Source organism: Anser cygnoides, chromosome 1 (genome assembly GCF_040182565.1).
Source record: "Anser cygnoides isolate HZ-2024a breed goose chromosome 1, Taihu_goose_T2T_genome, whole genome shotgun sequence".
In the NCBI taxonomy this organism is placed as follows: domain Eukaryota; kingdom Metazoa; phylum Chordata; class Aves; order Anseriformes; family Anatidae; genus Anser; species Anser cygnoides.
The window spans coordinates 4,012,247-4,035,337 of NC_089873.1; the positions used below are offsets into that span (position 1 = coordinate 4,012,247).

The window sequence follows — 23,091 nt, forward strand, 5'->3', positions numbered from 1 at the left end:
CATCATCTGCCAGGCATTTTGTTGTAGAAGTTTATGGAGTTGGTCAAGCACGAGGAGGGCTATGAAGATGCTCAGAGGGCTGGAGCCTCTCTGCTGTGGAACCAGGCTGAGGGAGCTGGGGGTGCTCAGCCTGGAGAAGAGAAGGCTCCGGGGAGGCCTTACAGCAGTCTGTCAGGGCCTGAAGGGGCTGCAGGAGAGCTGGGGAGAGACTCTGTGTCAGGGGGTGTAGGGCTAGGACAAGGGGGAATGGCTTTAAACTAAAAGAGAGGAGAGTTATGTTAGATATAAGGAAGAAATTCTTCACTCAGAGGGTGGTTGGGCCCTGTCCCAGGCTGCCCAGAGGAGCTGGGGCTGCCCCATCCCTGGCAGTGCCCAAGGCCAGGCTGGATGGGGCTGGGGGCAGCCTGGGCTGAGGGAGGTGTCCCTGCCATGGCAGGGGGTGGAACGAGATGGGCCTTGAGGGCCCTTCCAACCCAGACCAGTCTGGGATTCTGACTTCCCCTTGACGAATCCATGCTCCCGTTAGTTTTCTTCTTTATGTTCCTGGAAATTGTTTCCAGGATGAGCTGCTCCAAAATTTTAGAAATAAATCTAAATAATCTAAAAACTGGAAAAGCACAAGAGCCTCCATACAGCTGAGGGCTGCCTGCAGATGCCTCTAGCACTGATGAAGTGATCCTGACCAGGTACAAGGCTGCAACCTTGCTCCTTTCCCAATAAATCAGGATCTTCTCCCAACTGCAGAGAACTGATTATGTTGCTTACAAGCACCCTCTGGTCCAAGAACCGCAGCGCTACGTGGCAATGATTGGGCTCCCTAGGGGAATGCATGCCTTCAGGCGATGAGGCCCTTGTCCTTAGAAGAGGAGTGGGGACTGATTGTGTTAGCAGTGCTCTCAGTCTGCTGATTTGCCATCAGCAGAGCAATGAGAACCTACAGCCTATTTGCAACTGGAAGGTTTGCATGCCGTTTTGAAAGCCCCTTGTGTTTCTTCGGGTTCTGTTTGGCCTTCTAAATCTTCTATTTGTGTTCCCGTATAGAAGGAGACCCTTCGGGAGGGACGGGCACCGTGACAGGTTGTCACACCACTGCTTCTAGGTCCACCCACTGGCCAAAATCCAGCTACTGCTCGGTGGCAGTCAGGGTGTGAGTTCAGGCTCCTGCCCTGTGCCAGAGGAAAGAATTGAGCTTTTGTGACATTCTGGGTCTGTCAGCCAGGAGCTTTGGCTTTCTGATGTGCTGAGCTGCGGAGGAGGTGGGTTTTTCATAGATGGGTTTGAGAATAGCTCCCGGGCTTGGGAATTTTTTTGGTGAGTCCTATTGGCAAGACTTCTATTAAATGGCTTTCCTCACCCTCTGATGCTGAAGATTTTATTCTAGATGTGTAGCAGCTAAAGAGCAATCTCAGAGCCTTTATCACCTGATCAGTTTTGGCTTATATGTGAAAGATCAGTATTTTTTCTCACTGCCTCGGGGCCTGCCTCGTGTGATTCACAGGCTGCCCTCTCCTTTGAAAACTTCCAGGGACCTTCAGAGATGTGAAGGCTTTGAGATTAGTTTGTGGGTTAAAACCATCAACAGGGAGGCACTGATGGCAGCAAGTACTGAGTGCTCAACCTCAGGAGCAAACACTTCTCACTGTTCCCAGGAGCTTTTCTCCCGTTGGAAATTCTCCATTTGCTGTACTCTGGTCTCTCCAGCAGCCTGCTTTGTGTCACCCACCAGCGACTTTCCTAAAGACTGAAATATGGGGCTCAGTACAAAATCAGTGTGATTCTCTCCCCTTACAGCGTGTTCCTCCAGAGGACAGAAGAAGAGACTACAACACAGCAGAACAACAGACTGATCCTTGTATCTGCTCTGTGAATAATGGACTCTGCTCTCCGAGACTCCGGCACTTGTTTCTCTTGAATGCTGTTCACCAGATCCAGATCTTTTCGAATTAAAATGTAAATACTTTATCCTGTGTTTATTGATATTGTGGTAGTGCCAGGGACCAGCTGCAGGTCAGCTTAGTGCTGTGTAACTGGGAGGGGAAAAAAAGGTTCTGCAGGACGTTGTTTGCACAACGCCACTGACTTCTGATAATCTGTACCAGGGACTTCTGCAAAGTCCAGATGGAGATGCTCAGGCAGCTCCTGGAAGGACACATGGTGCTTGATGGGGTGTTTAATAGGTAAACCACATCTCTCTTTTGGCCCAAAACTGCATTTTCAGGCACTAGTGGGTTTCACCTGGGGTGTAGTTTAGTGGACAAGTACGGCTGCTTTTATTTTTCTCAGTGTTGGCTTGCTGGAGAAAACTCTGAGCTGAGGAGGGGGAGTGCTGGTGCTGGGGGGTAACGGATGAGATGCGTTTTTGGGTATTTTGAGGTGCTGGTTGAATAACTGGTCTGTGAGAGAGGAGGCAGGTCTCATGGGAAGTCTGTTTTCTGTGCCTGTTACACGTTTGCAGAGTGAGTTTGGAAATGAACCCTTACCTCAGAGGACTACAGTGACATTTTATGCATCGTAGAGGAAGACAGGACTTTTCAAGGATGCAAAAATTGTCAGGTACGTGAGTTGCTTTTCATGTCAGCCACCTCCAGAGCCTACGGAGCCTTCACTGCTGGGCAGCTCTAGACTTTCTCATAGATATTTATGTCTTATGTCAGGAGCAATAACGGAGTCCTGCTCCTTTCTCCTCCTCACCAAAGGATCTGTGAACTCAAACTTTGTTTAATCGAGTGCTTAGGCTGTTAAGGTTGCCTTTCTCTTCCTGCAGGCCAGCAGGTGGGATGCGCTGTTTGCCTTGAATGTGCAGGGTGACTTCACCTGCTCTTTATTGCAAGAAGTCTCTAGCGTTACTCGAGTTGTAATTCATGAAGTTAGTGGTAAGGAGGAGAAAATGAAATAAAGTCTGCAGGGCTTTTAATTGCTGATAAAAGGGGGGCAAACCTAACGTTTCCACTTCTATGCGCCTTGGGAGAGAGAAACATGACAAACTCCCTGTCTGTATGGCTGTGCTTCATACCTTACCCCAAATTATGCAGTCGCTCACAATAAATACGAGTGTGATCCTGCAGTGAGTTGTGCTCTTTACTAAAATCTTGCTGTCTGTCTGGGTCAGGTGGGACTGGCTGTGTTTTTCTGTACCCAGGAGCAAACCCATAGCTTTCCACATCAGTAAGCAAAGCCCTACATGAATGGGGAGGGAAATGGACACTGGGGTGGAAAAGCTGCAGTGGAAGATCAGAACAGATGAGACCCAAAGACAACAAAGCAGTTAATTGCAGAAGGGACAGCATGCACACTTCTACAGATTTTTCCTCTCCTATCTGCTTTCTCCAGTTTCCGTTCCCCGCAGAGCTCGTGATTGTGGCTTTCTGGCATTCCCTTTTTCTTTCTGAGCATCAGGAAATTGGGAAATCCCAAAGCCTGGCGTTCGGTGCTGCATTCCTCTCCTGTTAGTGCAGGAATGCGAGAGCACAGCCTTATGTCTGTTGCTGACAGTCCTGGCTGCGGTCCCTCTGCTGCTGGTCACCGGCCAGCGTTAATACACCCCAAGCTCTCAGCCCTATAACTGTGGGCAGCAGGGGATGAGACCAAAGCTGTGCTCCCACCCTGTTGTGCCCCTTGCACGGGACACCCCGCTCTGGCAGGCGTGAAGGCTGGTGCTTGGCTGCTCGGGTCCTGGCAATTGTAGCATCTCCAATAACGTCTTTGGTTTACAAAACAAGCCAGGTGAAGTAGGTGCCAGGGATATTACAAGGAGGTTTTAAGCTGCACATGCTTTACTTGCTGATAAATCACAGGAGAACCTCAATGGTACAGAAAACAGGGTTTTTCCCAGAAAGATGCTTAACCCTTTTCTCGCCTCTCTTCTGCTTCTTATTCCTCCTGCAGGAAGAATGCATTTTTCCCAAAGCATTTTTTTCAGCACCGTACCACTTCATAGCCCGTTAGTTGTTTTTACTCTCCCAGTCCCTAAGGTGTGATCTCTAGTTTGAGAGCTCGCAGCAAGTGAAGAGCTCAGGAATCCCTGTGGTCCTGCCAAGACAGAGGTCTTCAGCTCATCGCAGACTTCTCCACCTATTGCTGTGGGCAGAAAGCTGGGTAACTTTTTTTGGACATTGCTGCTTCACACTTGTAAAACTCGTATAGCAGCCAGGAACCCACATTCAAGTGATACTCTAGCAAAACAAGCGGTGCTCCTCCAGCACCGCTCCTTGTGTAAAGCCACGAAGAGAAAATGGATGGGTTTTGTGTGGTTTGAGGCAATGCAGGAAAGTGCTGGGATTTTGCCATTGCACCGCTGCACCGTCCTCACTGGGAGAGGATGGGGGCTGGAAAAATTCCCAATAATTCTTCCCCCTTTATATGTGTGTGTGGGGGTAATACAGTTACCCAGCAATACATGAAGACCTTGCTAGGGAAGTAAGCCTATGGAAATGAACCAGGGCTCAGGAGTTTGCTTCAAGCACAGATTTAAGAGGAATGCTCCCTGCACGGAACCATTTAAAGCTCTGCTCAACCTCCCATAGAACACAATGGAGTTGCCTCTGCAGATGCAGTCCCAAAAGTATAATGTTCCCCTGCTAGGGCTCAGCTTTGGGAAGAAATCAGGAATTTAGGGCTAAAAAGGAAAAGAAGGGAAGTCCTGATAACATGGTCAGTGATCACAGTTATATATTTTGTCTTCCATTTGCTTTCTGCCTGATCGTTTCAAAGTGTTTTGCTTAGTTTTATTTCTATGCAGTGCCTTGCTTTATTCATGGGCAAAGCCTTGGTTGGCGATCTTTGTTTTTCCTGCAGTGCTTTTCGAGGCAAAGCTCAAAGAACAGCAAAACAAAACCAACCAAACAAACAAAAACAAACAAATAAAAACACAGGAGGACTGAAAATAAAATAGTTTTCATGTTATATAAATATATTGTTATTTTTATATAATTATATTTTATATATATTATATATTATATATTATATGTATTTTATATATAATATAAATTATATATTTATTTTTATATAATTATATAATTATATAAAAATATAAAAATGGTGGTGTTGGCATTGATTAAAACCAATACACACTTTTTTCTGATCTAAAAAAAATATATATATATTTAACTTCATGGCATGGATTCACCTTGCAGGCTCACTAAGCCCTGACTTTGTGAAAAGGAATTGATTGATTGTCACCCCAGATGCATCAGAAGAAGGATGTAGATGTTTTCTTTGAATGTGGCACTCCCTTCAGTGCCAGGAAGGTGTGTAGCAGCAGTTCAAAGCCATGGAAATCAATGGGAAGGTCCCTGGAGAGGCGAGGCTGGGTTTGCTGCATGGGAAGAGCACAATCACATTTAGGAACCTGCTGGAGCAGGCATCTGCAGGAAAGCCACTAAGGTATGTGTCTGACAGGGGGTGGTGCTGCTGCAGTAATTGCTGCATGCAGATCACTCTTGGGAAAGGCTGTCCACTGCCTCACACAGCTCCAGGGCCTTTCTCTCCAAAACCCCAAAGCTGATTGCCGTGAGCAGAACAGAAGACCAGGACCCAGAGCCATGCAAGGGACCAAGAGCACCTTTTCCTAAGTCTCTGACCTGCATCTCTCTAATCCAATCTCGTCTTGATGCCTTTACAGAGCACCTAGTCTTTGCGATATGAAGACGCCAGCTCTAATATTAGGCTAGCAAATGTAATCTGTCTAGGTCAGGCCGCAGTGCACGTGGGGCCTGGCTGGAAAGTCTCCAAAAGCTGCTTGTTTCCAGTCCGTGCTGCACCTTAAGCCCTGGTGACCTGCCTGTGCTGCCTGCTGTCTGAGCAGGAACGGCGTTGCCACTGCTAGTGAGAAGCCACAAGCCTCTCTGCAACTTTCCCTTCTGCTAAATTTGCAAGGCTGAAGCATCGGGCATGTTATCGGCACGTGGGGAGAGCTCGCTGTGCAAAACAGGGGCTCAGTACCATCTCTCTGACTGCTCCGTGGAGATGGAGCAGGGGATAGTTAGTAAAAACCTTGGAAATGTGGGCACAGGCTGAAAATAGAGGGCTTGGGGCTATTAACAACACACTGCTGGCCAGCGACTGGTCTCTGAATAGAGCTGGGAAATATTTATTTAGGGTAACAGCAGCAGAAAAAAAAATCTGAGCAGTGGGATAAGGTCTGGGAGAGCAGCACCTTCGAGCAAGGTGTCATCCAGGGGGTGAGGCCAGGGGCTAAGAGCCTGCCCAGGGACTCCAGCATCTTATAAAAGGACAAAATGGGATTATGCAAGCAGGGCTGCTCATGTAAGCATGCCCTACAGTGCATCCAGCGCCAGCAATTACGAGCAACCTTGCTTTTCTTGGGCTCGTGCCACGCAAGTAGTTTTTAGACATAAATATTTTAAACGAGCTGTTTGCGTTCTCGTTTGCTTGTAGCGTACAAACCTCACAGCGAAGGAGATCCCTGCGTCTGATTTGCAGCATGAAACAACCTCATGGCTCCAGCCCAAGACAAGCACCCACATCCCTGGCATGCAGACGGCTGCTTCGCATCATCTCACCGTGCCGCTGATGGGAAAGGGAGGTCAACTCAATACGGGTTTCCTGGCCGGGCAATCAGCGGTGGAAATATCCCTTGCTCCCTGTATGAGTTGTCTCTGATTCCCTTAGGTACTTGCAGAAATGCTGAGCAGCTTGGCGTGGCCGCGCATCCCATTTCTCATGCCCCTTGAAGTATGCAATATTGATGAAAATGAGCGGTTTGGGGTGTTAGCAGGAGTTTGTCTGGAGCCTGGGCTGGATCCTCACCCCATTTTGTCTGCATGCTCTGCCCTCCTGCCTGCAGACCCGCGTGCAGTCAGCATCCGGGCTAAACACAGGCTTAAAACCTGGTATAAAGGTAAAAGGACTCCTTTCTGGGTTACCTTTAACTCAACAACCCCACTGAAATATCAGTGGTCATTAAATCCTACTGTTGTTTCCCGTGGAGGTCTGTTTTCCTACAGACGGCATCTGGGAAAGGCGCTGGCACTTGCCACTGCTCCTCCCAGCAAAGGGACCTTGGGAAGATCTCAGAAGCCATCTAAACCATCCCTCGGCCCGAGGCAGGATCCGGGCTGGCTAGGACCGCTCCCAGCGGGTTCACCCAACCTGTTCCTAAAAGCCTGAGCGATGCCAAGCTGCCTTCTCTGCCCGTGCAGCCTGGTGTTTGTGCTCTACTGAGAGAAGACTCGTCCTCGCCTCGCCTCCCCAGCCTGAACCAGGTGCTGTTCAGACTCATCTAAATCCATTCTTGGTACCACTTTCCACATGTATTTATTATTATTATTACTACTACTACTACTTTTACATCATTCATCTTAGACCCCAGACAGAAATGCTGTTAAACAGTGGGTAAGGGATGGAGAATCCCAGTGTACCAGAAATCCCCAGACTATTTTTGAAGGCTTTCCCGTGCGTTTAAACTGCCTGGCACCACTTAGACGCCTGAGGTGCTTTCTGTGGGCAAACAACAGCAGTGGTATCTCATATAGAGGATGAGGCAACGAGATGCTCCTACTCCTACGATGGCCTTGGATGGAGCTTGTAATCTGCTTTCTAGAGACTGCCCGTGGAGAAGCAGGAGACCAAGAATGGTCCCGTCTGAGAGCCTTCTAGCCTGATGCACAGAGCAACAGGAGCAAATCCCAGTTAGCATCCAGGTGTTTTCTTCATTTTCAAATTGTTTCCTAGGGACCAGATTCGGTGGAGGGTGTAGCCAGAGAGCTGGAAGCTCATCACCTCGAGGAGCAGCACTTGGAGGAGTGCAGCACGGTGAGTCAGGCACCCGGTCCTGCTGGGGATGGAGCACCAGAGCTGCTCCACAGGACACAGAGGGAACAAAGCCAACAAATGGAGGGAAAAAATAAATAAATAACGGCTTTACCGGCAAGATGACAGCATGTCGGCTGCAAGGAATAGCCAGGGCTATGCGGTGCAGGAGCAGTCTTTGTCCTGCAGCCTCCTGCTGGGTAAAGCAAGGGGTGGAAGGAGCCTGAAAGACACGAGAGGCTCCACAGGCTGCGTGGAATTTTCACAGCCTGTGGCCATTTAGGGTTTCTAAATGCCCTAGGAAATTCCATTTGGGGGATTACTTGCCCTCCAAAAATGTTTGCCCACCCAACGTTGAGCCCTGTTGTGTTTGCTGAGACAGAAGCCAGCTGCCCTAACTGGTTCCAGTTGCTGGGGGGAAGGAAGCCCAGCAGCCTGTGCCACTAAATCTTCCCTGCTTTTGTCCTTCTCGCCGTGCTGAGGCTCAGGGACATCTCCATGTGCAGCAGCCATACCCAGAGCAGGGCAGAGACAGCGATGCCATATAAGTCATTGATGCCACTGCCACCCCAGCTGGTCGCAGCTCCTTTAATAGACCCGGGGAACATTTTGTGGAGTGCTCCTCACACACTGGCTTCAGCAGAGGTGTTAAAGCCCAACCTGGCTGATTCTCCCCTGGAACAGATGGGGAGGACTCAACACTGACCATTGTGGAGGTCTGGATGAGGCTGGAGCCTGCAGCAAATGGGCTTTCACCTCCTGCTTCAGCCTGAACCACAGGTTGAGTTGTGGTCACGCTGATGGTGCTTCAAAACTCGGGGTTTATCTCTCAGCTCACCCCAGCCCTGTGCTGATTGTCCCTGCTGTGGTCCCTGGGGATGAGAATTTGTATGTTAGCATGGCAAGATCTGATTGCCAAAAACCTCTGATTCCCTTGGTCTTGGACTTGTTTGTGCCAGGGGATACTAAGAGGGGTATCTGAGTTTCTGATGTTGGGAGTAGCTCCCAGTTTAGCCCAGCACCACTACACAGATGATGGGATCGATGCTCTGTTGGTCTCGGATGGGCAGAGATGAGTTACACCAGGGGAGGTTTAGGTTAGAAATTAGAAGACATTTCTTCTCAGAAAGAGCAGTCAGGCACTGGGACGGGTTGCCCAGGGAGGTGGTGGAGTCACCGTCCCTGGGGGTGTTCAAAGAAAGGTTGGACGTGGTGCTTGGGGACATGGTTTAGTGGGTGACATTGGTGGTAGGGGGATGGTTGGACCAGATGATCTGTAGGTCTTTTCCAACCTTAATGACTCTGTGATTCTGTGATGTGGAAGGCCAAAACTCCATTATCCCACCTTCATACACCCTATTCTGCCTAGTTCTATACTGGTCCTTCCAGGAAGGAAAAAAAAAAAAAAAAAAGAGAAGAAAAAGAAAAAGGAGAAGAAAAAGAAGGGAAGGGAAGGGAAGGGAAGGGAAGGGAAGGGAAGGGAAGGGAAGGGAAGGGAAGGGAAGGGAAGGGAAGGGAAGGGAAGGGAAGGGAAGGGAAGGGAAGGGAAGGGAAGGGAAGGGAAGGGAAGGGAAGGGAAGGGAAGGGAAGGGAAGGGAAGGGAAGGGAAGGGAAGGGAAGGGAAGGGAAGGGAAGGGAAGGGAAGGGAAGGGAAGGGAAGGGAAGAGAAGAGAAGAGAAGAGAAGAGAAGAGAAGAGAAGAGAAGAGAAGAGAAGAGAAGAGAAGAGAAGAGAAGAGAAGAGAAGAGAAGAGAAGAGAAGAGAAGCTTCCCTCCCTGCCCTGCAGTCTCCGGGGTGCCAAGGGTTAAAGCTGCAAAACCCCACGAACTTCCTCCTTTCCGCAGCGCCTCCCCCCAAATGACGCCGCTTTCTGCCCAAATATGTCCGTTTCCTTCTGAAGAAGGAGAAACCGGAGGAAGGAGGGCAATAAAACAAGAAACGGAGCCGGACAGCGCGCCCCAGCGCAGCCCTGCCTCCTCCCGCCCATGCCGTTCCGCAAAGGTAGGGCTGGGTGGCGGGGGGGCGAGGGGTGGCGGCACCCTAGGGTGCACCCCCCGGCCCGGGGTGGGGAGCAGGGAGGGCACTGGGGTGTCCCCGGGGCCTCCTTGCAGCGGTGAGAAATGGGGGCGCCGGGTTTTGTTGCATCTCCGGTTTTCGTGTTGTGGTGGGGCACAAGGATGCTGCGATGGGGTGGGAGAAAGGCAGGCTGCGTCCCCTTGGTTGTGGGGTTTTTCTTTCTCATTGCTACAGGGGAATAAGTCAGCTCCCGGTGGTGGAAGGGAGGAGAGGGAAGCAGGAAGGTTTCCGTGCTGTGTTTTGGGGATGCAGGCTGAGAACGGCAACTTGAACGCATTGTGTGGGTCCTTGGGAGATGCTCAGCCCAGTGAGCTGTGCTGGTGGGAAACTGGGAGAAGAAATGCTTTCAGGAGGGTCATCCCACCCAGGCAGCCCCCTATCACACCGTTCTGCTCCCCAATGCCCACATCACCTCTTTTTTTTCCATGAAACCCCATCCCAGCAAGCAGCAGTCTTGCCATTCCCCAGCTTGGCAGCATGGGGCAAGGAGGACCCAACCTTGGGTCCCCAAAGCCCTGGTGGCCACGTTTGCTGCCCCTCGGGTGGGTGGACGAGCTTCCCATCCTCCTTGGGGCTGCTGTGAAATGGAGGCCTTCACATCACCTCCCCTTCCTCATCATGGCGTGTCCCATCGGGGGATCGAGGTGGGGATGCTCAGGGTGGCTCCTTGTCCCAGGAGCAATACGGGGAGGAGAAACTCAGGGGAGAGAAGTCTTCTCCAGGAGGCACAAGGGCAGGGGGAGGTCGAGACATGCAAGGACATGGGGAGAAGGTGCTGCTCAGCCTCTCACCCAGACACTTTGCTGGAGCAGATGTCTCCAAGCTGGTGTGCAGCTGGTGCCGTGCTGGGGCAGGGGGTACCACCGCGGGGATCCTAAACCCTGAGGTTGGTGGGGCATGCAAGGGCATCAGGGGAAGAAATGGGGCTTTGGAAGAGGCGTCTGGGTTGGGTTTTTCTCCCTTCTCCCTCTTGTGGGGAGGACGGTTTGGGTGTGCGGTGGTTTGCCCGCAGCCGTGTTCGCTGCGCCCCTGGTCTCCGGCGCGGAGATTTATGTCGTCTTTTAAGGCTCAGTGAAAAATGATGTGGTTCACACCCTCGCATCCTGACAGCACAGCAGGTTTCAGGTCCCGATTTAATTTTAGGTGATAAATGGTTTCGTTTAGAGAGGAAGGAGGGAGTGGGCGGTGGGCAGTAGGAGGAAAGCAGAGCATGTCAGGCTTTAAAAGCACAGAGAGAGAGGGGGAGCCTCCCGTGTTGAAGGGCTGCTCACCTGGCCCTGCCGTGTCCTCAGCCTTGTTCCCAATAACAGAAACCCCACACAGGTCTCCAGCCCTTGGGGACACGTGGTGGGGCTGCAGGAATGGGGCTTTATTTCCTCGTGGTCCTTCCCTGCACGCCTGAATTGGCGAAGACCAATTTATCGTGGCACCATACCATGCCGCGCTCGCTGTCACCACTGGGTTCTTGGGGCACTGCAGGTCCTTGCCACCCTGCTGTGAGCAATTCGGTCCTGCACCTACCTACCTCGTGGCCGCTGTCCCAGCCATCGCTCCTCTACAAACCTCCTCTAGAGGTCAACCTTGAAACGCCAGAGCAGCTGCCAGCAGCTTGCAGCTCCTCCAAGAGGACCTTGGGTAGGTCCAGCGCAGCTCGGAGGCTCGTGTGGATGGGGTTGGTCCATATCCTTGAGCCAAGCCGAGCTCATGCCGATGACCCTCCCAAGGACCCTTTCTTCTTGCAGATGGAGGCTGGACAGTGCTCTGAGACCACAATAGGTCTGTGGGAGTTTGGATGAGAGCCTGCTCCTCGCAGGGGGAAATGGGGACTCCAGCCAGCTTGGCCAGGAGGCCGAGCAATTCCTTTGGGAGCCTTTTTGGGGCAGCACCTCACCACAGGGCTTGCTCCGAGCATCTGCAAAGAGGAGGCTGTGCCTGGAGGCTGCTGCTCTGCAAATCCCAGGTAGCCCGAGGCACACGGAGCCTTCAGGACTTTCCCTGGGGAGGCCCTGAGCCATCCTTGCACCCCTGTGCGTGCAGAAACGGAGTATCCTGCGGGCCTAAAATGCAAACTCCCCCCTAGCTCTGCTGCCTTCTCGCTGCTTGCAGCTTTGGCGCCGCTTTCCTGGGTCTCCCTGACAAATCTGTGCTGAATTCTGGGTGTCGTGGCTCTGCTCTGCCTCCTTGCACTGCAGGCACTGCAGGCAGTGGCATCGCCCCAGGGTCTGCGGTTCCTGCCCGCAGCAGCCGCCGTTCAGCCAACCTCAAGGCTCTTTTGGCAGCTTCAGATAATAGGGAAAGTGTTTCTGGCAGGGATGCTCGAGGACAATTAGAAGGGACGGGCAGGAACTGATTTCTTACAGCATCAGCTGGAACGTGCTGGAGAAAGTCCCCTTCTTGGGTGCGGGCAAACCCCAGCCATGGGAGCTCCCAGCTAAAACGCCCTGCCCCTGGCCCAAAAAACACAGTTTAATTACCGATGTGGGGAAGAGTGGGAGCATGTGCAGGTGATAAGCAGACAGGATCTTGGCAGAGAACAGGGCGTTTGTCACCTGTCAAAGGACAAATGAGTTTCTCGCTGTGCTGCAGGCTGGGAAGGAGCAGGAGATGAGGCTGAAAGGCAGCGAGCAAAGGTCGAGCACGGGATGCTGGTGGCAACGGGCTCCCTTGGGCATGGCCACAGCAACTGGGCAGGTAGAAGGGGCAGGATGGATGCGAGGCGTTTCCCAGCTGAAATAAATAATGGTTGATATCACGAGTAAGGGTCTGGCGGTATCTAAAGGCTGGGGCTGGCTTTTAGCCGTTGGACAAGGAGACCTGCTGGGGTTGCTGGTCATCAGGGCACGTTACTGCTGGACTGGGGGCCGTGGAGAGAGAGCTGGTGGTGCTGAGCACGCTGTCTCTGCAGGGTGAGCAGGAAGAGCTGATAGCAAGGTGGAGATTAGAAGAGCCATAGGTGTGGTGGACCTGCTGACCCAGGCTGGAGGACGCGCCGTCTCCAGACAGGGCTGCTGGGTGTGTTTTGGGGAAATCCCCTGGGGAGCGTGCCCTGTGGTGCGCACGGAGTGGCCGTGGTTTGTCACCACGCGGCGGTGGGGTCCTGTGCAGCATCTGGAGGAGCAGCCACGGCTCGTGGGGGCAGGAGAGGAAGGAGGGATGCTGGAAAACGCACAAGGGGGGGTGGGTCTGGGGGCTCCTAAGGGGTCTGTGGCTGAAACCTGAGCTCTGTCATTATCAGCTGGGCTGGTAGCAGGAAGGGAGGTGGTGCCCCGTGATTGCTGCACACGAGTTGGATTAAACATCTCTTCCCCGGGCTGAGAGCGGTCTGGAGGGCGTCCTTGCACGTATCACATGGGGCCAGATAGGTCTCGCCTTGCTTAACCCTCTGGAGTAAGGTCTTCATCACGAGCCAGACATCCATGTCCCCCCAGGAGGCAATGGGCAAGCAGGATCAGAGGAGGGGTGGTGATGGTGGATGGGGTCTACAGCCCTAAGGGGACCCCTCCAAATCCAGTGCCCACAAGGAGAGCCAGATGCTTGGCTTCACGCTGGCAGCACGCAGCCGAGATGGATCCAACCAAAGGGCTAGGGAAGATGAGCACCCACCATAGAGGGGAGAACAGCAGGCTTGAAAAACCAGCCCTGACCCAGGTCCTTCCTCCCTACATCACACCAGCCTCCCGGACCGATCCACTCCCCATCAGCCGAGCTGTCTGGAGATCTTGGAGACTGTGACAAAAACCCCAAATTCAGCCCTGGAGCCACTTGTAGGGCAGAGACCTGCTCTGCTGCACCTACTGACCCCGCTACAGGCGTGCTGGATGTCCCACAGCACCTCCAAACCGGTGCCGGAGCCCTGGTTTGCAGTGTCCCCTCTGGGGGCACGCGGATGTCTTCTGGCCCTATTTCTGCTCGTTGAGGTCACGGGAGCTCTTTGAATGGTTAGGGGGAACAGAGGTGCTTTTGGCACACGAGTACGAAGGGAAGGGGCAGGCCAGTGCCACATCCTGGTGCTATTTTTTCTCCGCGTCCCTTTATTGCGCTCTTCCCTTAAATCACAACCCGTGTGTGTGTGTTCAGGTGGTAACACACCCTGCTGCAGACTTTTCCAGGGCGATTCCAGCTCAGGGCGGAGATGTGCCTTTCTGCAGGTTCCTGGTCCTTAAGCGGGTATTTTCTCTCCCCTTTCTGCTGCTTTCTGGCTTGCAAACCCGTGCACTGCTGCGTTTGCTGCTCACGTCAGCTCTCGCTCCTCTCCTCTCTGCTTTCCCGGCACTCCTCGGCATTTCGGCTCGAAGGGGGATTTACGAGCACGGGTGAATTGCTCCTCCGGGTGACGCGGCTCAGGAGAAGCAGGCGGGAGCTTCTGGGGGGGTCTGAGTGTCCCGGCCCCCCCTTGAGTCCGTCCTGGTGTCCGTGCCCGTGTGGGCGTCTGCTCACAGCCATCTGCTCAAAGGGCAGGCAGGAAATGTGCAGCGGAGCTGTCTCTGGCTTCCCTGACTCACCGGCTCGTGCTTTCATTAAACCATCGCCTTGTTTTCAGCCATCACCTTTCCTGGAAGACTGGAAACTCCCTCGTGTCCCGCTTTCCCCCCGGAATGTGCTTCTTACCGGGGTGATTTCCTTGTGGCTCTTGGTTTAATTTGAGCTCCTTTTGCCTCGCTGGCTTCTGGAGCAAAAACACGAGCAAATGACCCAAACTCACAGGTATCCGTGCCCACATCCCATCCATCCGAGCACGTCCGTGCTCTCCTCAACCCCAGGAAAGCACTTGACGAGTATGACCTCTCCACTGTCTTTGTGACATTAAACTTTTTTTAGCTTTCATAGCATTCATTAAGAGCTTTCAATGGGTTTAAGGAGTCACCGTGTCCAGGGGTTGTGCTGGAGCTGGACCCACCGCCCAGCTTTAAATGGGGGCAGGAGGCTTAGGGCTGTTTCAGGGGGGCTGTGATGTCCAGTGGGGATTTTGGGGACCCACGGAAACCAGACGGTGGGTTAAGCGGGTTGTCAGAGCCTCTCAGACTTCCTGAGTCTGGGAATTTAAACCACGTAAAGATGTAATTCCTGATAGCATTCCCTAAGCTGGGAGCAGGCAGACGTGCCTCCAACCTGCCTTCCCAGGGCCAGACACCCAGCAGGCAGCTCGGGCTGCTGGAGGAACCCTCAAAGAAACCCTCCTCTTGGTCTCCAGCCTCCCTCTTGCACCGATGGAGGACTCTCCCATCCCATATTTACATGACGAACAGGCAGTGGCACAACCCAACTGCTTTTTACGCGTGCCACCAGCTGAACACCGTGCCCAGTGACCACCTCATGTCAAAAAAGCCCACCTAGGCGTGCGTCACCCCTTCCCAACACACCCTCAACTACAGGGAAATTCGTCTTGCCGTAAAACAACCCTGCCTCCCTCCCCATCGCCTCCCTGCTGCGATGACAGGAGCTTCATCCCTGCATTCTTGCGTGTGGCAGGAGCCATCCCGCCTGGTGAAGGCGAGCTCCGGAGGTGTTCGCCTAAAATCAGATGACCGCGGGCTCTTCGCCGAGGGACGTGGGAGGATTTCAAAACCAGCAGCCGGCAAGGCGTGATCGCTCTTTGCCTGCCGCGTGCGTGCACGCACGCACACGGGTGCTGCCTTCAGTCTCCACAGGGCACCCAGCAGTTCATGAAACACAGACACATTTTCACAGCTGAAAGGCTGAAAAAAAAAAAGGTGATCAGGGATTTTTATTTAGTTAGTTTTTACCCCAGGGGCATCATGCTGTTGGTTCGTATTTGGCTGCTGAGTTTCTTCGCCCCTCTCCCCAGTCCTTTATTCCCCATCTAAGGGTTTAATCCCCATCTGAGTCCTTTAATCCCCATCTGAGATTTATCACTTGTGGCAAGGGAAACTGAGGCAGGGGAGGGTGCAGCGCTGTGCTGGTGGCTGTGGCTTTTTGGAGACCTTCAGGACCCGAGCAGAGAGGCGCAGGGCTGCAACGAGCCCGTGCTATTTCTAGCAAAAGCAGTGATTTGATGCCATGGGACGACAAGTCTGACGCACTGTACCTGGCTGCTCATGGCCATGACACTGCTACTGTACCGAAACGGGCTGTCCCCAACCTCCCCGTGCCCTGGGGCTTCATGGGGAGCTTTGGTGAGACAACCCCGGGGCACCTGCTGGTGGCTCTGCCCCAGGATTTGTGATCACGCTGTCCTCTACGTGTCTGGCTGCATCCCATCCTGGGCAGAGCATCCCTCCGGGTGCCATCCCCACTGGAGCCCGGTGCATCCCCAGTGATTTGGGGCCACGCACACAATTCTGCAGGGTGCTTGCAGTCTTGCTGCCGGTTCCTTTCCGGCAGCAGCGTGGCAGGGATCCAAACCCCTTATCTGCAGCTCCAGCGCACTCCGCATCAAACCTGTCCCTGCCGGAGCACGCAGCATGTGTCCCCTGTCCCAGGGCAGGGACATCCCGGTGTGCATCGCTGCTCCGCACCTTAGGGTAGTGTGACACATGGCTTGAACATCAGCCCGTGTAGGTGTTAAAACCCCACCCAGAGAGATTTGGGTTGGAAAGTGGGGAAAGCTGTATTTGTTCTGGGAACAGATTATCTGAGCTCAGGCTGCAGAGGCTGGGGTGTACAAATATCTCCCTGTGAAACAACCCAGGTAGAAACGGCGCTGCTTTGGGGCTGGGGAACATGAAATATTAAATTTACTAGAAAAAAAAAAGGAGGTGCTGCTGTGTTCCCGAGCAGCCTCAGCCCTGGTTTTGGCTCGCCTGGTAGGACCGGCAGCAGGTTTTTGGGCAGGGACACGGCAGGGCTGGAGTTAAACCAGCTGCAACACAAAACCCCTTCCAGACGAGATGATTTATTTCCCTCCCCGAGCACTCCTCTTGGCAGCTCGCTTGCCCGAGCTGACCCGGGGAGAGCCCTATTGCAGGGCAGCAGGGTAAACTTGTTTACGGCTTCTTTTCTGGCAGGCACGCGGCGGATGGTGGGGCCGTGGGGCTTCCGAGCACATGCAAGCCCGCGGAGCGTGCACGGGCTGTGCACGCCCTGCTCACGCGTGCGCGAGGAGGATGTCCTCGCTGCATCCACTTCCCCAGTCACCAGCAGGGACACGGGCAGCAGGAGCTGGTGCCTGGGTCTCCTCCACCGAGGAGATTTCTAGGAAAGCTCGGGAACAGCTCGGCTTGGTAAACAGCAGAATTTGTTAAACTCGCTAGGATTTATTGCGAGTGGTTCCAGGGTAAAATCGGGCATCCTGCCTCCTGCACTCACATCTATTTTCAAGCCCCCAAGGGGGACGGAGCCCCCCTGCCCGTGCACAAATTTCAGTCCCTGGGGTGCTCTGGCTGCTCCTGCACTTCTGGTGCCTTGCTCGTGGGCTTCAAGGCAGGGACTAAATGCCCACCACAGAGCTGATTTCTGTGTTGGGATGCAAGGAAACCAAGTTATTCTGCCCCTAAAAATACAGATGGGCACTGCCAGTTTACTCTGCATGAGTGGAGAATAAATTTATCGTAGCCAGGGATATAATTTTGGAGGAAACTGGTCCTTTCAACCCAGGGTGTGACCTGGGCAAACATCCAACCTTGATGCCAATAGGAGACTGTAGCACGCCCAGGGCAGAGATCGGAGTTTTTGACTTGGTTTTAATCCTGCTCAATGATTTTCTTAGAAAGCCCTCTGATTAATGAGGGATTTCTAACAGGAGCAGCAGGATGTGGCAGGGGCTGGGGTTTGGGCTTTTGCAGCCCAAGGAAGCTCCTTCACCCCAGCACCACGGGATGCTGCCCGGTTTTGTGCCAACACCACTGCTCCGGGGACGGACCCACACTGCGAAACAACACTACCTTTGCAAAAAATAATAAAAAATAAATTTAAAAAAGCTGTTATATTTTCTCCAGTCTGGGTCCATTTCCCAGCTAGAGACCCAGGTCCAGCTGACAGCTGAGGACAGGGCTCTGGGGTGCGATGAGGGAATCTGAAACAGCTTTGCTACCAAAATTGCTGTGTTTTGAACCGTGCCCTGAGTGGGATGAGTCAAGGCAGAAGAGGCACCTGTCAGCAGTGATATGTTTGCTTGTTTCTCCAAGGTTTCTTTGCCAAAGGCAGGCAGTGGGTTTCCACCTCAGGAGCTGGGAACAACACGTGCATGTGGGAGCACGGTCTGCAAACCCTTTGGTCCTCTTAAACGTGAAATTGCCTCTGGTTGCTGCTGGGTTTCCTCTTCCTCAATCTCTCTTCCCCTCTTTTGTCTTTTTTATTTTTTATTTTTTTAATTTTTGGGTGCAGCTGAGCTGCTCAGAAACTAACCCAAGTCAAACACCGTGAATCCGAGAGCAATTTAACAAACCATCAAAGAATGCCCAACAAATTGTTGTTGCAATGGCAGCGATTTGCGTAACTTGGTGGAGAACACGTGGGTGGAAAGAGGGCTTTTCTAGAGACGGATTTACAGTCTGAGAGCCAAATTTTGGAGAATCTATTGGTACCTTTTCTGGTTTGGGCTCTGGCTGTGCTACCGGGCTGTGCTTGCAGCCGCGGGGTTGAGTTGGCGCTGTCGCCGCGGTGGCTAACGGCCCGGCTACGAACGAGACGAGACAAAGCAGCGAGGGATGTGGCTGATGTGTGCCAGGGCTTAGTCACCCCGTTTCATCGATGACTTGACTCTGTCTGAATGCAAAATGACCAGATTTTAAAGTAGCATCAGAAGGCAGCAGGGATGGAGGCGATCGCGTGTGATCCCGCACGTGTCCCGCAGCCCGAGGGAGCCGTGCTTGTCCAGGCTTGGTGGGCTGTGTGGGGTGGGTTTTTGGGGCTGGCCACCTCTGGAAGGAGCATCAGTTTAAGGCGAGATGGGGAGGGGACCCACAGCACATCCCTGCTCACAGCATGGGCTGAAAATGAGGGGGAGTGCAGCTAATGCGACCCTTGCCTTCACCCCAAGCCCACACTGGTGGGATGCCCGGCAGCTGGGGCTGCAGGAAGACCTTGCTCTTACAGAGCTGGCAAGTTTGGGAGATGCTCTGGGCTCCATGCACACCTCCGTGAGTGCCAGCACACACAGGGGTGCAGACTGGGGCTCCCGTTGGCTCAACACATGGGTTGGGCGACCCCAGAGCCTCTCAAACCCCAGAGCCTGCCTGACCTCAGAGCCTCTCCAACCACACCATCACGATGCTTTGCCCAGCAGCAGGAACGATGCGCCCATCACTCAGGTGCCCCAAACCACCCAAACCCAGGCAATAAACGCATGGCACGAAGCAAAGGCAGGTTGTGCCTTCATCCTGAGCCCGGCTCGCTTTCTGTACTGGGAAGCTGGCAGGCGAACCCGCCCGGCTGCCAGAGCCCGTGGTGACTCAGGACGTGCTGTAGCAGTTGTTTGGATGCAGCCTGAGCCCGGGGTAAACAGCCGGGCAGGGAAATGCGAAACCCTCACCCCGACCTCGCCGTCACTGCCAGGACGTCAGCACCAGGGCGTTGCAAGCAGGGACGTGCTGAGCCCCCCAGCACGGCGCTGAACACGAGGACACGGTGCAGAGGAACACGTGGGATGAGCCCACGTCCCCCCGCAGCTGTTTGTTTGGGGTTTGAGGAGTAGGAAGGGGAAATTGCAGCCCCCTTAGGGCAAGGAGTGTGCGCTCTGATTCCCCAGTGAGCGGTGGTGCCAGAAATACCGAAGCAGGTGCAGTACGAGTGGTTTTCCCCCTTCTCCATCACACTCGGTGGGGACAGCTCATGGTCAATGGGATGGGAAACGTGTGCGTCCATCTGTGCGTCCCAGATCTCATGGCTCTGGTTCTTAGCTCAAGTGGAAGCAGCTGGCTGGGGAGAAAACTGGGTCATTCCCAATGTTACGAAGCATGGTGGCTGCCCTCCTGTTCCCTACCAAACTACCATGTCCCCAAATGCCAGTTGGCTGCTATCTGCTAAAGTCCAGGGCAGAAATCTAAATGTTCAGCCGAGTTTTCTTCTTTCCTTTTCTTTTTTTTTTTTTTTTTTACCTCCCCCCCCTCCAAGAAGCTGTTAACTGCTTGTCATTGTGGCTTGGAAAATGCAAATACATTTGAGAAAATATGTTGGCAGCAAGCTCCCCGTATTTCAGTTTGACCTAATATCTCAGAGAAATTTCCCGTTAATATTTTTCATGTCTGATTGGAAAATATCAGTGAAAAAAGAAACGAAATTCTGTAAATATTTTTGGAACATCTTAGACTTTTCTTTTTTCCACCTAGGTCTCATGGCATGGAAATGATTAAACAAAATACATAAATTGAAAACTTCTGGTAGGAATTAGATAAACTGAAATATTTTCTCTACATGCAGAACAAAATTTGAGAAAAGCCTGATAAGAAAATCTGGTTATTTAACCTCTGCATTCCAGCAAACTGTGCAGTCTGCTTCCATCAGACTCAGCTCCAGAAATTGGTTAAGTCATTAGGAGATCTGAAAGGTTACCTGGGGCTGTGCAGAGCTCCAGCAAGAGATATGGAAACTCAGCCTGGCTCCCACAGCTGAAGACAGACCTCCTTGAGATGTCCATCAAGAGCAGATCCTCATCTTTCATCAAGATATCTTTCATCTCTTGATCATTTTCATTCCTGGTTCAGAGAACTCAGAAATCCTTGCCATCTCATGATGGATTTTCAGTTGGCTGGTCCTTGGACATCTTTCAGCATAGTCGTGGACCTTCCTATTCTGAATTTCAACCTATTGACCATACACGCTTGGTTGTTTTTCACAAACATCCTAAAAGTCCCTGCAGGTCTCAGGTTTAAAAGCATGTGACAACAGCCTGGGACACTTAGACCTCACTTCTTGGTGGCTTGTGGTTTCCGCCAACTGGATGGAGAGGTGAGCCCTTGGGGAGGGAACAGGGAACCGAGGAGTGGTGCTAGTCCCAACCATGGTTCTTCTCAGCTGGGATCGAGGTGTGGGATGCTGTTGGGCAACCATCACCTGCCATTGCCTGCATGGTCCCAGCCCTGCAAGGAAGCAGGGACGAGCAGGTTGTCGATACAGCAGACGTGCTCACAAGGGCGTGGAAAGATACTCAGCACGTACGCAGTTTCGAAATGTAGCTCCTCATCAAAGCTTCATCCTAACTCCCAGTGCGGGTTCGTGTCTCGAGGAGCAAGGCTTGAGTCTTGAGGAGCAAGGAACTGTGTTTTGGATCACCTCATGCTGGAGCCTACCAGGATTTGCATCGGATGGCTTGGCTGTAGACCATGCACTGAGCTCTCCCCCCATGCTCACAGGCCATGGATACCTCCAGGATCAACTTAACCTGGTTTCAGTGTCCGTGGCAGGGCAGGTGAATCACTCTAGGAGTGCCCATTTCTCTCTGCAGATGGTCAGAAGCGACCAGCTCCTTGCAGACACCCAAAGTGACACAAATCCTTCCCAAATACTACCCACAGCCTTCTTGTGGATGCTCCCAACAGCAGATCCTCCCAGGAAGCTGCCCTGTAGGATGGTGTTTTATCACCCCTGATAGAAAAAACCCATACCAGGACCTGCACTGATATTAGCAAGGGATGATAGCAGAGATAAAAAAACATCCTTTTTCCCAGGCTGTGATTAATCTGCCGCATTTTGCTGCCTACGAGCACAAACCACAAGGTTTGCTTCCTCCCTAACCCCAGCCACCCTCAGGCTAACCTGAAACTTTCACAGTGCCGTGGCCAAGAGCTTCGTGTTGGTGCTTCTTGGCTTCTTAGAGGAGATTCCCCTGCATCCCCGGCAGCTGGCTCGGTGACATCAGTGCTCCTGGGGAGCCTGCCGGTCACCATGGCACTGCTGAGGTTGTCCCTGTTACATCACAAGGTGAGTCAGTCCCCAAATGAGAGGCCTCAGCCTTTGCCATTGTTTGATTTAATAAGCTGGGATGATGAGATAACGATCCTGGCCCTTAATGAAAGGCAGGTGCAAATAAGGCGTTGGGCAATAATTCAACAGCCGGAGTCCTGGGGATAATGAGAGGCTGTGATTTCCGGAGGGTGACCATCTTCCACCTTAAATAGGCTGGTCCCTAGGGTGTTTCCGATGGAGGGCTGCATCCCACGTGCACCACGGGGCTGGGGAATTAAGCTCCTAATTAACCCGACCTCCTACAAGCCACCCCAAAAAAGGCCATTTAAATGACCCCTGTAGCAATCTGTGCTCAGAGTAGGGCAAATCTTGGACCTGCTGCATCGTTTTGCAGCACAGATTAGGTCTGGATCAGGCATGAGCAGGTGGCCCTATTTCTGCTGATGTATCTGGACAAAGCACCGTGGCACCTTACCGGTTGTGCCAGCAGCAGGGCAGGGGCAATCTGAGCTGGCACAGCCCCACCTGGAACACAGGAGCCCTATAAGCACCCTTTTCTTCCCACCCAGCAGGATTTTGGGCTGGGTCAGTGCCTTGTGGTTGTGGCATCTCGCTCAGGAGCTGGGTAACCTCCGGTCGAGTTTAGCATCTCGTGGCATCACACCCTGATTCAATCCCGGGGCTCCAGCGGGGGGATTTCACACCCGATATAAAAGCACAGGGCAAGCTGTGAAGTGTTTGTTTGATATAACTGAAAGGACCCATCAGGAGGAGGCACAAGGAGGTGAATATTGGTGTCATGGAGACAGTGGCAGCGTCAAAATCTGGATTTTTGGCTCCCTCACAGCTCCCCACCCTTTGACCCTCTCTGTTGGGACCAAGCCTGAAATTCTTCAGCCGGATTTCATTTCAAGGGAAAACAGTATCAGATGCCTGAGACCGGAATATCCCCGGCTCTTGGCCGTGTAATTACCCTCTAACAATTTTAAAGCCCCGTGTTTGTCTCTGCAGCCTAGGGAGCCAGTTGTCTGTCTGATTTAGCAGCTTACGGGGGGGGAGATGTGTTTTGCACTTGCCTTGTGAGGTCGGGAACTTGCACAGGACGTTGCTCAAGCTGCTTGGACCCGTTTCTGAGCAGGCTTTCAGCCGGTGTTGAGAAATGTTCCTGCTCCAATGAACAGTGCAGGTTCAGAATGTTATTTCCAACTTATTTTTCTTCCTTGAAAATTACAGGGGATTTTCAGACCATAAATTTTATCTCCTCAGCTAGTGTCCCACGAGATGCACCTCGCGGACAGGCCACGGGGACCTCATCCTGGTGCTTTCTGTGGGACAGTGTATTGGGGTAACTTGGAAGAAGAGGTGCAGCTGCATCAGATTTTCTGGTTTAGGCAAGACTGGTCCATGAATCAGAGATGAAACCCCTTCCGTGGGATTTTAAATA

At 52.7% G+C, this 23,091-nt stretch overlaps 1 protein-coding gene and 2 long non-coding RNA genes across 9 annotated transcripts in view; 2 read left to right on the forward strand and 1 right to left on the reverse strand.

Annotated features, from left to right (window-relative positions):
* Positions 1–1,162: 1,162 nt before the first annotated feature.
* Positions 1,163–5,518, forward strand: LOC125182640 (uncharacterized). Its single transcript, XR_007162796.2, has 3 exons — positions 1,163–1,950; positions 2,456–2,553; positions 5,133–5,518. It is a non-coding gene; the product is annotated as an uncharacterized lncRNA (long non-coding RNA).
* A 4,099-nt stretch (positions 5,519–9,617) lies between these two features.
* PFKFB3 (6-phosphofructo-2-kinase/fructose-2,6-biphosphatase 3) overlaps positions 9,618–23,091 on the forward strand; it is a 40,015-nt gene continuing 26,541 nt past the window's right edge. For 3 of the 6 annotated variants that reach the window (XR_010833730.1, XR_010833716.1, XM_067002651.1), the window contains exon 1: positions 9,619–9,770. Coding sequence is in view for 3 of the 6 variants with exons in the window: in XM_067002651.1 (XP_066858752.1) it covers positions 9,627–9,770 (144 nt within the window). In the remaining 3 variants the exon portion in view is untranslated. Of the gene's footprint in view, positions 9,771–21,690; positions 21,758–23,091 lie in introns of those variants that run through there. The other 3 variants (XM_067002676.1, XM_067002724.1, XR_010833718.1) reach the window with 2 other exon arrangements.
* On the reverse strand, positions 15,323–21,481 carry LOC125182647 (uncharacterized). Of its 2 annotated transcripts, none has more exons than XR_010833828.1 (4): positions 20,295–21,481; positions 19,514–19,657; positions 18,329–18,509; positions 15,323–15,541 (listed from the first exon to the last, which is right to left on the reverse strand). It is a non-coding gene; the product is annotated as an uncharacterized lncRNA (long non-coding RNA). The 2 variants fall into 2 exon arrangements; XR_010833781.1 differs by having other exon boundaries at positions 19,514–19,661.